General features: G+C 46.9%; 2 protein-coding genes across 6 annotated transcripts in view; one reads left to right on the forward strand and one right to left on the reverse strand.

Annotated features, from left to right (window-relative positions):
- The window catches only part of SUN1 (Sad1 and UNC84 domain containing 1), a 194904-nt gene that overhangs the window by 126977 nt on the left and 51400 nt on the right, over nucleotides 1-16527 (reverse strand). The gene's annotated exons all lie outside the window — the stretch shown is intronic.
- The window catches only part of PRKAR1B (protein kinase cAMP-dependent type I regulatory subunit beta), a 115419-nt gene that overhangs the window by 40003 nt on the left and 58889 nt on the right, over nucleotides 1-16527 (forward strand). For all 5 annotated transcript variants that reach the window (XM_083711722.1, XM_083711723.1, XM_083711721.1 and 2 more), the window contains 2 exons: nucleotides 9537-9598; nucleotides 11965-12011. In XM_083711722.1, the coding sequence (XP_083567848.1) occupies nucleotides 9537-9598; nucleotides 11965-12011 (109 nt within the window). The remainder of the gene's footprint in view (nucleotides 1-9536; nucleotides 9599-11964; nucleotides 12012-16527) is intronic.

The following is a 16527-nucleotide window of genomic DNA, read 5'->3' on the forward strand; positions in this document are numbered from 1 at the left end:
AGCAGGCTTTCCCTTTTCGGTCAGCGTGTTGCTGCAACAGTGCTGCAAGTCGTCACGAGGTAAACATGTGCCCAACAGAGCCTGTATACATTCCTCAGCTCCTTCACGCATGCAGATGTGGAACTAAGTGCAGAGGCGTTTTTAGGGTGGCGCGACTGGTGCGGCTGCACCTGACGCCATGCTGCTGGGGGCGCCGAAACATCGCTGCAGAACACAGAGGCAGGGGGCACTGAATTTTAGCATTGGCCAGGGCGCCATGACATCTGAGAGCCCAAAACCTGCTGCTGCTAAGCTCTTGGGGACAGATAAGCTGGAGATACACACACCCTGAAGCTGATTGAGACTGATGAATAAACTGGGCTCATTAATGCCCGCCATTTCATAAGGAAAGCAAGACTCCCATCACAAGCAATTTTTGAAACTGCATTGGAAGGCCTTCATTGATCCTAGTACAAAGCGTAAATTACGTAGCTGGCATTCAGCCTGTACAGCAGCACGGGGGCCTGGTGGAGAGCCACATCTAAATCTAGGGCCAGGGAGCAGTGCTGGGGAACCTCAGGCCCAGAACCATTTTGCAGCCTCCCAGACCTCTGGGCTCTCCCCAGGCCATTCGCCTTTTCCAGTCACACCACCTACTGGCCCCGATTCACTCCTTCCTTGAGTTTTTCCCCTTGACAGGAGTGCATTATTGGACTCCCATGATGCCTCTTGGTTGCCTGGATAGAGAGCATACCCTCCATCATTTCTCCGATGAAAATAGGGACCTCCCATTCCATAACTATAATTCTTACTATTTCTACCCCACACATCTTACTGGGTTGCCCCAGTCACTCTGGGCAGCTTCCAATATATCTATATAAACAGAATAAAACATTTTTATAAAAAATTCCCTATACGTGATTGTCTTCAGATGGCCCAGGGGTTCAGATGAGAGGGGTGTGCGAGTGCGCATAGACACTGCCTGTACTGAGGTAAAACTTCTGTACATTGCTCTTCCTGATTTTGGCTCTGGCCCAGTCTGCCATGGGCATGTGGTCCTTGGAAGGGCACTCAAATGAATGTGGACCCTGGACTGAAACAAGGAGAGGGCGGTGGTGAAACTGGGAGAGGGAAGAGCTGAAAGCAGCAAGCGCATCAGTCAGAAGGTGCTGCTCTATTGACCAGAGCCCCATTCACACCATGCATTTAAAACACTATGATGAATTCCATTTCATTTTTATAAATACCACATTAGGTTAAGGTCTGGTTCACTACAGTAACAATTCCCCCCCCCTTTTTTTTGCAATGGACGCAATATCCTTTTTGTTCTGTTTTGTTTTCTGCATGGGTACCATTTCTTGTTTCTTTTTGTGCCTTATTTCACTGTGTGCACTTGTAACTTTGTATTTTCCCCCAGTAAAAATATATATTAAAAAGTGCTATGGTATTAATTTAAACACTCATGTCCCCCCCCCCCAAGAATTATGGGAGCTGTAGTTTGTTAAGGGTACTGCTTAAAGTGGTATAATACTGTTTTAAATGTGTAACGCTGATTGGTCCACAGTTAAAACAACAATTTAAAGACAGCCAAGAGGCCCAGATTAAGTCAGTTTTTCTAAAATATAAACAAAAAGATATTAGCCTGCTACCCAAAAGAGTACAAAGATGGCATCAGGCCAGCCTGTTTTAGAAGGTTGCTCCATAAGCAGATGCTAAGAGTAGAAAGGCCCACTCTGTGGGGTTTACCCACCTCACTTCATTCAGAGGGAGCACCCAGCGCATGGCTTCCAAAAAGGTTCTTAAGCATTGGGTCATGCGGAAGAGGCACTCTTTCAGGTAACCTGGTCCCAAGTCATTCAGGGCTGAACTTAATCCTCAGCCTATATGAATGTACCATCATGAAACAAACCACACACACACACACACACACACACACACACACACACACCTTTCCCATCCCCTCAAACACAACACTTTTCAGTGTATAAAATGCATTCAGATGTCACCCATAAGTGAATACGGTGGTACCTCTGGTTGCGAACAGGATCTGTTCTGGAGGCCCGTTCGCAACATGAAAAGAGCGCAACCTGAAGCGCCGTATCTGCGCAGGTGTGATTTAGCGCTTCTGCGCGAGCGGTGAAACCCGGAAGTAGCCCTTTCCGGTACTTCCGGGTCGCCACGGGACGTATCCTGAAAGAACGCAACATGAAGCGGACGTAACAAGAGGTATGACTGTATAACAATCCAGGACCAAAGTGACGTATCTACCTGTGTGAACCGGCCCTCAGGTTTGAGCCTGAAGGAGTAAGGCAGCGTTGAGTACAAAAGATGAGGATTAAGTGGTTTGTGGGGTGGCAACGTCCATTGTCATTCCTTGCTGTAAAGGGTGCCTGTGATGTTTGCTCAGAGCTGGTTGTTATCATTTGAAGACATCGGCAGCCAGCTTATTCCAGACAAACAGAGGAGGGACATTTCCTACTTTGTAGTGTTCAGCATGAAAGACCCGGAGGAAGCTTTTGAAAAGGAGCATCAGCAATATTTACTTAACCGAGTGTAGGCAAACACACGGGAGGCCTGGAACTGCTGGGATTTCTTAGTAAGAAGTGATACTGGGATTTAAAAGTCTTACTCAGGAGAAATGTGTCGTGAGCCTTCTGGAATGGATGCCAAAATATACCTCTCCAGGTGAGCTAATGTGTAATGTCATTTACACACTTGCTGTACACTGAGTCTTCCAGTCCTCTTTGCATAAGTATGAATGACTATATGCATTACAAGACAGAGATGGTATTTATAACTCTAGAAGAAACTTCAGTAGCTTTCAGGGCTCTCTGCGTGTTAAAACCTGCAGCAAGTCTTTGATAGCCACAGCCATTAAAAAAAAAGAAAAGAAAAATCTTCTAAAATTTGATTTTCTTAGAGAAGGCAGGTGGGGTATTTTTGGTCATTATCCAGTAGATAAAACTTTCGTGTCTGAACAAATTCTCCCATCTTCTTTTTGCTCATCTAGCTAACACGAACCTTAACATTACATGCTTGTACCTTTTTCTCTTTTTTGCTTAGAATTTGCTGTATCGTGGTAGAGCACGGTATCAAAAAAGTGCTCAGCAGTTTCTGCGCTTAACCTCTCTCCCTCCTTGCAGGGACTTTGGGAAGGTTTTCTGATTACAATGTGAAGCCAGGCAGAATGGACCAGCAGAGCTCTGCACACCAGGATGGTAGTTTCCTAGATCATAGAATTACAGAGTTGGAAGGGAACATGAAGAACATTTCATCCGACTCAGCACTGCAGGAATACGCAGCTATCCTGTTGTAGTCCCGCGCTGCTCAGTCACAGCAGAGCTCAGTGGCAGGCGAGGCCAGCTAACCAGCCAAGTCTCAGGGGGGTACTGGCCTGGGGGCGGAGTCCATATGCCAGGTTCAGTCCAGTCCTAAGGTCAGGAGTATCTCAGTTCACATAATCAGACAGTCCAGGGGTCAAGAAAGCTGAGAGTCCAAGGTCACAAGAAGCAGCAAGGTCTGGCCAGGAACGACAAATGTTGTTTCCAGCAACTGACTGAGGCTGGAAACCCAGCATAAGAAAGCTGGAGCCAGCTGGTTCTCATCAGGAACAAGATGGCTGATCATCAGCAGGTGGAGTCGCTCTGCCTCCTGCTCCTTCAGGCTGCTGCTCAACAGGTGAAGCCGATCCCTGGCCCATGACATCTCCCTTATGGGATTGAACCTGCAACTTTGGCGTTATCAGCACCACACTCTAACCAACTGAGATATCCAGGCTGTTTGGTCCTGAGGTCCACAGAGGGGAGAGAATACAAGAATGTACAGCGAGCCTTGCAGGATCTGATCAGCGGCTTATTAGGTCCAGTATTTTATTCTGAGATTGGCTAACCAGGAGGCGTCAGCACTTTTCCACTCAATTTTATTTATTTCATTTTTATTGACTCTGTACCCCACCTTTTGCATTAAGCGGTATATAATTCTTCTAAATAATAATACATATGCAGGGTTGTAAATTGCACTGGGAGCTTTCACAGGTTCAGGAGGCTGCCTGATATAGCAGTTTCCCATCAGCTTTTGGAGGGGTGGAAAGATGCTTGGGTGTGGAGTTCACCAGCAGCCCCCCCCCCAATTTCCCTTGCACAAATGAGTCGAAGGTTGAAATAGGGCCCTCTGTCTCCTTCGAACCTGGGCTCTTTTGGTTTTTATCCCGGGATTGTTGGAACTGCAGCCTTTAAAATGTGTTTGACATTGTTTGCCCTTCTCAACATCATCTTCACATGCTGTTCCGAAAACCCTTTGGCTCAGAAGGCGGGATAATAACAAACAGGTAATAAATAAACAAAAGAAGAAATAAACATGCGGCTTTGACTGCTCCTGCTCCACCCCACCTCCTGTGAGGTGCTCTCCTTGTGGGCTCAGTTGAGGGTGTTGGGTGCCTGGAGGCACGTCCTTTGTCTTGGGTAATAAAAGTTCAGCAGAGCAAGGAAAATGCAGAACACCTGTCGGGTCTGTCAAGCCTTAATCTATGGATTATAATGGTTTTTAAATTATGAATTTGTGACAGGCACTTCCCTACCCCCCCCCCCATGAGCTAAAGACGTCAGCTTTCAAAAAAAAATATGTATGAAAAGAAAGAAACACTGAACAAGGGCATTGCTCTCACAGACAAATAGAAAAGATATACCATTCCTTCACAGAGAACTCAGCCGTGGAGCCATAAGCTCCTATGCCAATGTTTGCCTAGCGGTTTTCAGACTTTCAGAGAATTTTGTTTACAAAGGGTTGTCTCAGCTGAGGAAGCCCTGCGTTTCCGCACTGCAGAAGATTCTGGAGCAAGTTTGGGCAGAGTTCAGGCCAAGGCCAGCCCAAGGCATCTTCTTGCCTGAGGTAAAACAAATAGTGCTTCATCCTGCGCACTCCCATAGTATCCTTAGCTACTAACCCTCAGCAGAAAACCTCAGAGGCAGTTTTCTCCTTCCCTGCTGGTAAAAATACAGCTATGCTCTCTGTGACTAACACTCGCGTGCCTTTTATTTATGCCTTCCATGTTATTGTTTATTTTGACAATTTTGATATCGCTTCATCAAAGGAGACCCGATACGAAACGACTTAAAATGAGTTAAAACTCTAAAATCAGAATTAAGTTTAAAAAACCTGCTGGAAATAAGATGAAAGATTATCCAGAAGTGCTGGAGGTTCAAAGGGAAAGCACACCTGACCATAAAATTGGGCCCACAGTATTGAGCGTGCAGCTACTGTTGGATCTGAGCTGTGCATCTGTGTCATGGGGGATCCACTAATAGTCACTCCTCACAAGATCTCAGTGGTCGGGCAGGGCTATAAGAGATCAGACAATCCTTGACATATTCTGGACCCAAGTTGTCAAGTGTCCTGGGAAAAACGGGACATCCCGTTTTATCACATGACAGCACGGCGGCCATTTTGGGTGCTGCGATATTGCAGGATTTTGTTCTGAGGTCTCTCCTAGAAGAAAGCGCTTCTCCCCTGGGGCAAGTGCTTTTTCGGGGCCATGATCTCGCATGGCACCCCAAAATGCGTGGTTTTGGGTGCCGTGGTAGCACAACCCCGAATATGTGTGTCTTTTGGGCTCTGGGATCTCGTGTGGTTTGGACTCAAGATGCTGGAGAGTACGCAGGGTCCTTGTAAATGAATACAGTGGTACCTCGGGTTAAGTACTTAATTCGCCCCAGAGGTCTGTTCTTAACCTGAAACTGTTCTTAACCTGAAGCACCACTTTAGCTAATGGGGCTTCCTGCTGCTGCCGCGCCGCCGGAGCACCATTTCTGTTCTCATCCTGAAGCAAAGTTCTTAACCCGAGGTACTATTTCTGGGTTAGCAGAGTCTGTAACCTGGAGCGTATGTAACCTGGAGCGTATGTAACCCGAGGTACCACTGTTCAGATATTTTTAACCTGGTCCAACAGTGTACGGGCAACCAGTGCAGACCTTTGATCCCCAGAGTTGTGTGCTGGCGCCAATCTTCCTCCATTGACAGTCTCACCATAGCATCTTGTAGCAGCTGGAGACTCCGGAACAGGCCCAAGGGGAGCCTTTCCAAGACACCCAACATTCGCTGCCTGAGGTCGCCGCTGCACAACTGCCAAATGGTAGGGCTGGCCTTCCTTCAGAGTCACTGGATTCGCTTTGTTTTGAACAAGAGCCCTGAGGCCTACCAACCAGAGACAGGGGGCAATGCAGTGGTTCCGAGGGGCACTTCAAAATAAGGATTGTGGTGACTTTGAACACATTTCTCCTTTCAGCAGCCCCACATAGTAAGAAAAGAAAGCCACAGTGGCCAACCAGATGCCTGTGGGTTGCTCACAGGCAGGGCAGGAATGCAGTAGCCTTATCCCATCATGTTCTCCAGCGTTCAGAGTCCTGTGCCGCCTGAGGTAATATATAGCCATCATGACTATTAGCCAATGATAGCCATGAAATTGGGGCGTACTCTCCAGTCGGCAAAGAAAGCCTTATAAGCACGTTCCATCTCATCCCCTCACATCTTCATTGGCCACATCTGGAATGGGAGCTGGATGCAGTGAGGCCACAAATTCCCAGAGGCCCTTTGGCCACCTCTGCAGAAGCATCCCCATCCCCACAGGGGCTTCCCCAGCAGGGGGCAGCCTTGAGCCTGCCAGCCACTCCCCTGGCCGAGTCCCTGTCTGCCTCTGAATCAAACGGAGGCTCTCTGGCGAAAATATAACACTTCAGGAGCAAACGATAGTGCTTTGGTTCAACTTTATGACCGGGTGTTTCCTAGATCCAAGCCTGAGCGAGTGAATTTTGGAACTGCTGGACAGGAAATAAGCTAATAATGGGATTTTGCAATGCTCAGTTTCCCATATATGGGAGCGAAAATTTGCCACAGGTTAGTTGCTGACCTCCCGGCTATTTGGGTGAATCTTTTTTATTTATTATTATTATAAGAATTCCCTTTGTTCTCCTTGCTCATGTGGCATGCTGAGGAATGTGCTGTACACCAGGGGTGCGCAACTCAAATCACTCCAAAGGTCATTAAAGCAATATTAACTCAAGGGGGCTACACCACTGCATTAATCACCAGAAAGCATTTTTATTATCATTTTTAACTCATTATCCCATGCTTTGTTAACCTCTTGTTTGCCACAGCACCCTAGAGCAGGCAGTCTCATTTCTCTGATCCATCACAGATCTCTCTGAACCCCCCTTCCCTCTCTCACTTCATATAATAATTCTTTTTTATGCATCTTTTATACATTAAAGGTAAAGGTACCCCTGCCCGTTTGGGCCAGGCTTGCCAGACTCTAGGGTTGTGCGCTCATCTCACTCTAGAGGCCGGGAGCCAGCGCTGTCCGCAGACACTACCGGGTCACGTGGCCAGCGTGACAAGCTGCATCTGGCAAGCCAGCGCAGCACACGGAACGCCGTTTACCTTCCCGCTAGTAAGCGGTCCCTATTTATCTACTTGCACCTGGGGGTGCTTTCGAACTGCTAGGTTGGCAGGCGCTGGGACCGAGCGACGGGAGCGCACCCCGCCGCGGGGATTCGAACCGCCGACCTTTCGATCGGCAAGTCCTAGGCGCTGAGGCTTTTACCCACAGCGCCACCCGCGTCCCCCTTTTATACATGATTCAACTTAAAACATACAGTTAAAGCACACGACTTTCCCAAAGAATAATAGAAACTGTCGTTTGTTAAGGGTGCTGGGAACTGTAGCTCTGTGAGGCAAACTATAGTTCCCAGTATTATTTGGGGGAACCATGTGCTTTAAATGTATGGTGTGCGCACAGCCTCCCTCTGCATCCCACAATGTACCTTCTCTCTGCGCCCTGTGGCAATAAAGGAATTTGCAACACCTTGTTGTTCTGTGTGCTGCTTCAGTAGGAAGCAATGGACAGTTCTTCTTGAAGCGCATAGTATTAAGTATGTCTTTAGCCACCGGTGTTTTATTGTGCATGTGTTCTGCAATATTTCATTGACACAATAATACTGCCTTAGTGGTGGATTTATTCTACTTTATTCGTTGTTCTGTTATCTTTCCCCAATGCTACTAAATTATCGCTGTCTGGAAGGGCTATAGCGCAACAAAAGCAGGAGAAGAATAAACCAGAACCTCTGTGGTACCTCGGGTTACATACGCTTCAGGTTACACACTCTGCTAACCCAGAAATAGTGCTTCAGGTTACGAACTTTGCTTCAGGATAAGAACAGAAATCAGGCTCCGGCGGTGCAGCAGCAGCAGGAGGCCCCGTTAGCTAAAGAGGTGCTTCAGGTTAAGAACAGTTTCAGGTTAAGAACGGACCTCTGGAACGAATTAAGTACTTAACCTGAGGTTGCAAACGGGATCCGTTCCGGAGGCCCGTTTGCAACATGAAAAAAGCGCAACCTGCAGTGGCGCGTCTGCGCACGCATGGCTTGCGATTTGCCGCTTCTGCGCATGACATCATTTTGCGTGCCTGTGCATGAGCAAGCGGTGAAACCCGGAAGTAACCCTTTCCGGTACTTCCGGGTCGCTGAGGGATGTAACCTGAAAGAACGTAACATGAAGTGGACGTAACATGAGGTATGACTGTATGGGATTAGAATTCAGCAGGGAGGACGATGGGGGACAAGAATTAGCACATTTGTCATTGGCTCTGGCGCCCCCTACTGTTGGCCTACCAGCCTTCTGCCCAATCATTCCCAATGGGCAGCTGCCACTGGCACTGAGTAGGCCCAGCCCTCTTATGAACTGCGTGGGCTGACTCATGGAAATCCCAGCATTCATCAGGATTTCAAGTTTTGAAAATGTTCACATTTCTCCTTGTATGAGAATGTCATTAAAGGCTGTAAAGAGGCATTCGCCGTCTCAAAGTCATGGTTCCCAAAGACACAGAGAGAAATTATTCTTTCATATGCTTTTAGCGGCAAGGATTTATTATGCAAAATACCGGGGGAGGCGGGGGGAAGAGAGAGAATGTCCCTGTCTAAGGGGATAGCTTATTAAATTATGGGAACTGACAACTCCTGAGCAAAATCACTTGGGTTAAACAAGGGAAAAAGAAAATAAACTGGAACAAGAACAGGCAATGTTCAAAGAAGTCCGGAAAGGCAGAAAGAGAAGGATTAGTTATCATCCGTTCTCAGTTGTATGAGAAGATATGAATATGAATCTCCACAAATTGTAGACTTAAATACATAAACAAAAGGGTTCATCGATGCCTACCTCCAATTAACTACAATTACTTCTTACTATTACTAAATTATTATTGTTAAACTTCAATGATTATTTATGTTACTAGGACCAATGTTAATTGCCTAGTTCATTGTTTTGCTGTTGCTGTTTATAATGTTTAGGAGCTGTCCTAAATCACTATTTTTCATTTTGACAGTTTTCTGTGTATATGTGTGTGTGTGTATGTGTGTGAACTGCTCTGCATTAAGTTACCGCAAATAAGCGACCTTAAACAACATGCCAGCTTCTTTACATGCTGATTGTGAAGAATCCACACATCATGGGGAACTGAAGGCTTTTAAGCAGGACAAAGATGTCTAAAGATGTCTCTTTCTCTTTTGCAGTGACATATTTGATGCCATGTTCCCTGTCACACACATTGCTGGAGAGACTGTCATACAACAGGGTAAGCGTCCCACCCGGCATATGTCTGGTGGAAGCGTGAAATGCATTGTTCCGTGAACATCCATGTTTGGGGATAAATGCTGTGACCTTGGAGCTCAGCCCCTGCCTTTCTTATACAAAAAGGGGGGCTGAAGGAGTGACGTTTCTAGTGGGTATCAGGAACGTAGACCTTCCCATGCCTTCTGCTCTTGTTCCAACTCCTCCCCCAGCCACTTGCCACCCATCAAGGTTTTCTGGGTCTAGAGCAGGGATGGGAAATGGGTCTTCCAAGAGTTGCTGTAGTGCAACTCCTATAATCCTTGACCATTGGCCACAGGGAATGAAGTTGATTCGAGCCGAAGCTCAACAACAAGCTACAGGTGGTGGAACTGTCCATTAGTTAATGAATTTTGGAAACAGATTGGTATAGAAATATTGGAAATTGTGGGTAGGAAGGTGGAAATATCTAAATTAATGGTTCTTATTAGCCTGAGTAGCACCGAGTTAAAAACAAAAGAGCAATGTAAATGGGTAAAACTGATGGTAACTGCAGCCAGACAGGTTATAGAGAGTAATTGGGAAAATGCAGAAGAGCTAGGGGTGAACCAATGGAGGAAAAAATTGAATAATATTATAATTTTAGAATATCTAACTGTGAAGATACACAGAACGAAAGGGTTTAAGATCAGTGAGAAAGAGGAGGATTGGTTTGAAAAGATACTGAATTATTTGGGTAGATTTGAACAATTTGGGGTAATTAAAATGTTAAAAGTTAAATAAACCTTGTGGAGCGAGGAGTGTTAATGTAGACAGAATTGTGCATATGGTCGATTTGAATATGTTATTATTGATTATGTATGCTCAATGTATCAGCTGCCGGGGGGGGGGGGTGTTCACTGTTGGGTTTTGGTTGTTGGTAAAATTAAAGAAAGAAAAAACATGCTACAAGTTTTCCAGCCTTGGTCCAGAACCTAGGCCAATGGTTCTCAAAGGGTTTGGCAGGAGAAGATGGCGGGAAGGCTCAAGGACAATCTAATAGGCATTTGAACATTTCAACGTAGTATAGTATAGTATAGTATAGTATAGTATAGTATAGTATAGTATAGTATAGTATAGTATAGTTAGTATAAAAATAATTTTGTTGGGATATACAACCAGGGACAGTATCCACGCCTCTGGCTCCTCTACAGTTCTGCTCAGCCTGTTGTTGTGAGCAGGGATTTTCAACTCTGACAAATATGAAAGATGAGAAAAGAGAAAGCCTTCTTTGTGTTGAGGAGATAAGCATTTTTAGGGATCTCAAATTAGACCTAATATAAACAAGATTACCCGGCAAAAGCAAGCTTGCACCTCTCATTGAGTTTGTACACATGCTTAAGGTACATATCTAAGAGGCTAGTTTATAATTATATTTTGGGAATGGTTCGTGTTCTTATGTAGCTGCATTGTTTTATATTTTCTGGATGTCCCATGACCATATTCTAAAGTAGTTGCGTTCTATAACACCATCAAGCACTGCTAGGAGTTATTCCCCCCCCCCCAATGTATTTCTTGTCAATTAAAAAATTGGGATGATGCGAGCAAATTTTCATTCTGAAAGTGTGGTCCAGAGAAGAAAGTTTGAGAACCACTGACTTAGACTGTTGGGAAAGTGTAGGGAAAGCAGTTAGATGGAGAAAGTGATGACTGAGAAGGAGGTTTAGTTGCCTTTACCACCTGTCTGCCATTTATTTGGTGGAAGAATCGCCTTCCCAGGAGAAGTGAGCCATGGGCTTTGAAGGCATCAGCCAGAAGTGTAGCATGTATTTATTTATTTTATTTATTTATTGCATTTACATCCCACCTCCTTCTCCAAGGAGCTGAAGGTAGTGTTCACAATTCTCCCGCTTCACGTTTATTCTCCACAACAACCCTGGCGGATTGGGCTGAGAGGCAAGGACTGGCCCAAGAATACCCAGTGAGCTTCAGGGCTCTGTGAGAATTTCAACTCTGGGCTCCCAGGTCCTAGGTCTGGCACTCTAAACACTAGCTTTCTGTAGTGCTGGCCTTAATTCACTTGAGAAAAGCTGCCTGAGTATCTTTGCTAGAAACAGAATTAATAAGGAAAGCTGAAATTGAAGATGTGTTAATGAGAGTTAATATACTTGGCAGTTCATCAAGTCATGCGCTTACTTGCCAGATGGCTATGCAGTAAAATGCAGGAATACTTTAATTTCCAGCGATATCCTGTTGATCATGAATATACAAGGTGGTATTTTGAAATAACCAAATACACAAGTTGGAAATGGGAGCTCTTGCCTGGTTCCATGAGTCTGCGCAAGAGTATGCTGTCTCCATTTTGGAAACGGTTTGTGGAAACCATCAAAACTTGTTTTTGTTTCCTTGCAGGAGACGAAGGAGACAACTTCTACGTAATCGACCAAGGAGAAGTGGATGTAAGTGCAAATACACCTCTTACCTGGTGGAATTTTGTGGTTTCCCTTCATATCTTATTCATGCTACCTTGGGAACAGCAAAAACTGCCTTATACTCAGACCTCCTGGTCCACTTAGTATTGCCTACACTGACTGGCAGTGGCTCCATTCAGATCATCCTTGGCATGTCTGCAGGGACAAAGTGTGGGTTGCCACTTGCATTGCTGGACATTGTGTAGATCCTGCAAAGGAGAGAGAGAGAGAGAGAGAGAGAGAGAGAGAGAGAGAGAGAGAGAGAGAAGCAGTTTCAAAGGCACATTTAACTTCAGTGTGGACGAGCCATTCGTATTATGTTCGAACCAAGTCATCGTGCCCTAAAAAATACTTCTCCTCTTCCCATATGTCCACCCAGCTCAGTTTTATAAACCTTGTTTCCACAATAGGTTCTAGTCCGAAAGGGAGCAGCTCTCCGGGGCTGACTTGGCTTGTAAGAAGCAATTTTCCCACGCGGCACAGTACGTGAGCCAAGCTTATTTGTCCGCGTGAAGTAGGTTAATGGGGTATCATATGCAAACAAATTACTTTAGAAGCCATATTAACCACACCTGTAGGCAAGACATTTTGCCCCTGGATGATCGAGATGGAAGGCTATCAAGATGGAATGCACCCGAGGGGCCGCGAGAAAGGAGAGCAGACTATTTTCGGTAATCACCCAGTTTAGTTTACGTGTAGCTTGCCTCTTCCCATAGAGGACGAGAGCGGCAGCCTCAGGCTGATGGTTTCATCTTCAGGAATCTCGTTGTGCTCTTCAGAACTTGCTCCCGAAGGGCTAAACCTTGAATTGGAAGTGCTTGCAAAGGGAGCCCTTTCATCAAGCAGATTCGAGATTGGTCCTGGCTGTATAGATGCCCGGGCACCCGAAAGTTCTGTCCCATGCCATTCAGGGAGATAGCATTGCAGATAGGGAAACCTGCTTAGGAACTTTAGAAACACACACACACACACGCGCGCACACACACACAGGCTGGATTGTGCATCTGTTAAGGGATGACGTTGAGATACAAGCAGAGATCCCCTTAACCCCCTCCAGTCTGGAGCATGCATCAATAGATTCAGGAGAGTGGTCCTTTTTATTTTTTTTGTGGGGGCAAGAACCCCAAAATCCCATGATGTACAGAACATGCCCAGAGGCCATGAGATGATGATGATGGGCTGCTTTTAAAAAATGAAGGGAAGGGAACACAATGGAGGAGATGGAATGCCAACCAGGGAGCATTCCACTCTGCAATTTTTTGTTGCAGAACCTGGTGGGTGTTTGTTGCTGCTGTTAACAATCATCTAGAAGATCAGATGCTTGAGGTTGTTGTTCTGAAATCCTCTTTGTAGTTTTTAAAAGTAAGCTTTGGAAATGTGATTTGTGTGTGTGTGTGTGTGTGTGTGTGTGTGTGTGTGTGACTTATTTCAGTACTGGCTAATCTCAGGGACGCAGGGATCAGGTTATCTGATGCGGAAAGTCTCTTCCCATCCCTCTTCTATTTCAAGAAGCAAGCGGTGTATTTTAAGCTGCCCAGCAGCTCCTTGCAGTTATTTTAGTGAGAGGCATCTTCTTCTTCTTTTTTAAAAAGTGCTTGTTTGTGTCAGGGGACCGTCTAATTGGCATTGTTCGGAATTGAAAACCTCACACTCCGAAAGTCACTCCTCAGGAAATCCGTGTGACTCATTGTTTCCTATCAAGGAAGGTAGCAATGCCACATCGGCAGGTCAAGGAGGAGAGGCAAAACTTGACAATTATCACAACTGCAGTGTTTATAGACGTGTGGTAACGTTGGCTTTATTTTTAAAACTTAGTGGCACCTTAGCAGCCAACAGGCTTGTGGAGGCATGAGCATGGCTGGGTATCTATTCTGCCCTGCAATAAGGGGACAGGCATCAAAATCTGGCACCTAGGTACCCCCAGATCCTGTGCCAAGGCAGGTCAAATTGTGCATGCTAAGAAACGGTGCACATTTGCTCCTTCTCTCAAGGTCTACTGCCACTAGCCGCCTCCAAAACTCTCCTCAAAAAAGTGCACTTTCTACAAAGCCTTCAGCTCATCCCCACAGACTCCATCTCTTGCTGAACCTAAGGCTGTGCACACCCAGGACCGGATTTAGGTTTGATGAGGCCCTAAGCTACTGAAGGTAATGGGGCCCTTTATATGTCCAGCTGTCCTTTGTCAAGAACAAATTGCCACTGTTTTTTTGTGTTGGATATATGCTATATGGTAATTTATGGACCTAACAGGTATCTAAACCCATCTGCACATAACAAAATAGGAGCCTACACAACACAAATCACTGTTTCTGTATGTAGGTTTTATTTTATTTGTTTTTTTATCTTATATTTTGGAAATGTACATCCAGGTTTTTTCCCTTTAATTTTTTTGGGGACCCCCAAGAGAGTGGGACGCTAAGCTATACCCTGTTTAGTTTATATGTAAATCTGGCACTGCGCACACTCCATCCATATTTAAGCACACCCCATAATAAAACTAAAACTACATGTCAGAGCCACCCGAGGTCCCAGCTCACAAGAGACCAAAATCCAGTCCAAGTTATATACAAAAGGTTTTATTGAAGAACATTGTTGTTGTTACATCCAAGCTCCGTGGCTCAGCATCTGTTACCCTTAGATGTTTGAAGTCCCCTCTGAGTCAGTCCCGCCCCTGCACCAGCTTAAGAGGCTTGTACTGCTCCACCTTTTCCTCTCCTTCCTTTTCCGCAGGGTCTTCCTGCCCCCCTGTGCTCCCTCCCTTCGGGACTCCCCCGAGGCTGAGTCTTCTGACGCCTGCTCCCCCCTCCTTCGTGCTTTGGGACCAGGCTCCTCCTCAGGGCTCTCCTCATTTCCGCGCGCCTCCACATTTGAACTTGGCGCGCGTATGTTGCCTCTGACCTTCCTTTCGACCGTTACGCTACTCTCGGTACTACACTCCTCCCCTTCCGGCAGGACGTTCTGCTCCGAACTCCTTCCCCTCTCTGCTTCCTGTTCTGCTCCTTCTGACACACTGGTAACTCCACCCCCTTCACTCCGTTCCGACGGAGAGGCCGGTCCCGATCTCCAACCCCCACTGGGGATTCCCTCTTCGTTCCCCTGCTTCTGACTGCTTCCCTCTCTACTGCCCCTTGGCCTGACCAGGGGGGCTCCCTTTTGGGAATCCTCGGATTCACTTGACGGACTCACTGACAACCTCGGGTCATCGTCGTCCTCTTCCTCGTCACCCTGGGACCCCTCCCCCTCGCTCTCTGTCCCTGAAACCCTGACACTACACTAATAAAAATAAAACTACCCCAGAAGCTCTGGTTTTCTCCTCACAGAACTACAATGCCCAGCACCCTTAATGGACTACAGTTCCCAAGATTCTTTGGGGGAAAGCCCTGAGCTTTAAACGGACAGCGCGGATGTGACCACTGGTCAAACTACACATTGCAGGGATGGATCCTGAGCATATACTATGCTGCTGAGCTGTTGCCACTCTGTGTGGCTGTCATCTGTCAGCATTGTGCAGAGTGGGCCATATCTTGGTGATAGACCACATGTTTTGCCTACAGAAGGTCTCAGGTTCAAACAACAGCATCTCCGGGTAGGGCTAGGAATAGCCGCTGCCTGAGACCCTAGGGAGCCACTGCCAGTCTGTGAAAACAGTACTGAGCTACATGGACCAGTGGTCTGACTCAGTATAAGACAAGCACCCTGTGTTCGTTCTCCTGGACTAGATAGCCTGACCTAGGATCCATCCATCCACCCACCCACCCACCCACCCACCCAGTGGCGTAGTAATTTGCGCCCCCTAACCCCTAACCTGCCGCCGCTGCCAGCTTCTTCTTGCTGCTGCCTGGTCTGGTCTGGTGTGGTTCTCTCCCGCGCTCAGCACTGCGCTGGGCGGCCGCTGCATTGTCCCTCCCCCAGATAGTCCCTCGCTCTCTCTCCGCACCGCACGCCTGGCACCCTCCCCCTCCACAGTGGGCGGCGACCCGGCGGCTCGGATCAGATTCGCACAGCCAGCACTGCAGTGAGAGAGAGTGAGTGAGCCAGGTAGGGGGAGAGAGCTGCGAGTGCGAGCGCCCCCCAGATGTTGCGCCCGGTGCGGCCGGCCCCCCTGCACCCCCCACGCTACGCCACTGCATCCACCCACCCATTTCTCTCTCACCTTTCCTCTAAGGAGCTCAAGGTGGTGTATATGCTCCTCCCCCTCTTCATTTTAACCTCACAACAACCCTGAGAGGTAGGTTAGGCTGAAAGAGAGCATCTGGTCTTAGGTGCCCAGCAAGCTTCATGACCTAGTGGGGATTTGAACGCTAACAAACTCCATCTGCAGGAGTCTCATATGTTTGCAGAATGGTGCTTGCCTCCCTCTCTGACCCCCATGTACCTCTAATCAGTGGGGGGGGGAGGGCCCCCCATAACCATGCTTGGAGAGGAGGGGGGGAATCATTCCATCTAGCATTCTTATGAAACACATTTGTCTTAGTGTGATGTTGAATTCTTCCCCTGGTCTCCC

Source organism: Podarcis gaigeae (assembly GCF_964106915.1).
Source record: "Podarcis gaigeae genome assembly, chromosome: 14".
Lineage (NCBI taxonomy): Eukaryota > Metazoa > Chordata > Lepidosauria > Squamata > Lacertidae > Podarcis > Podarcis gaigeae.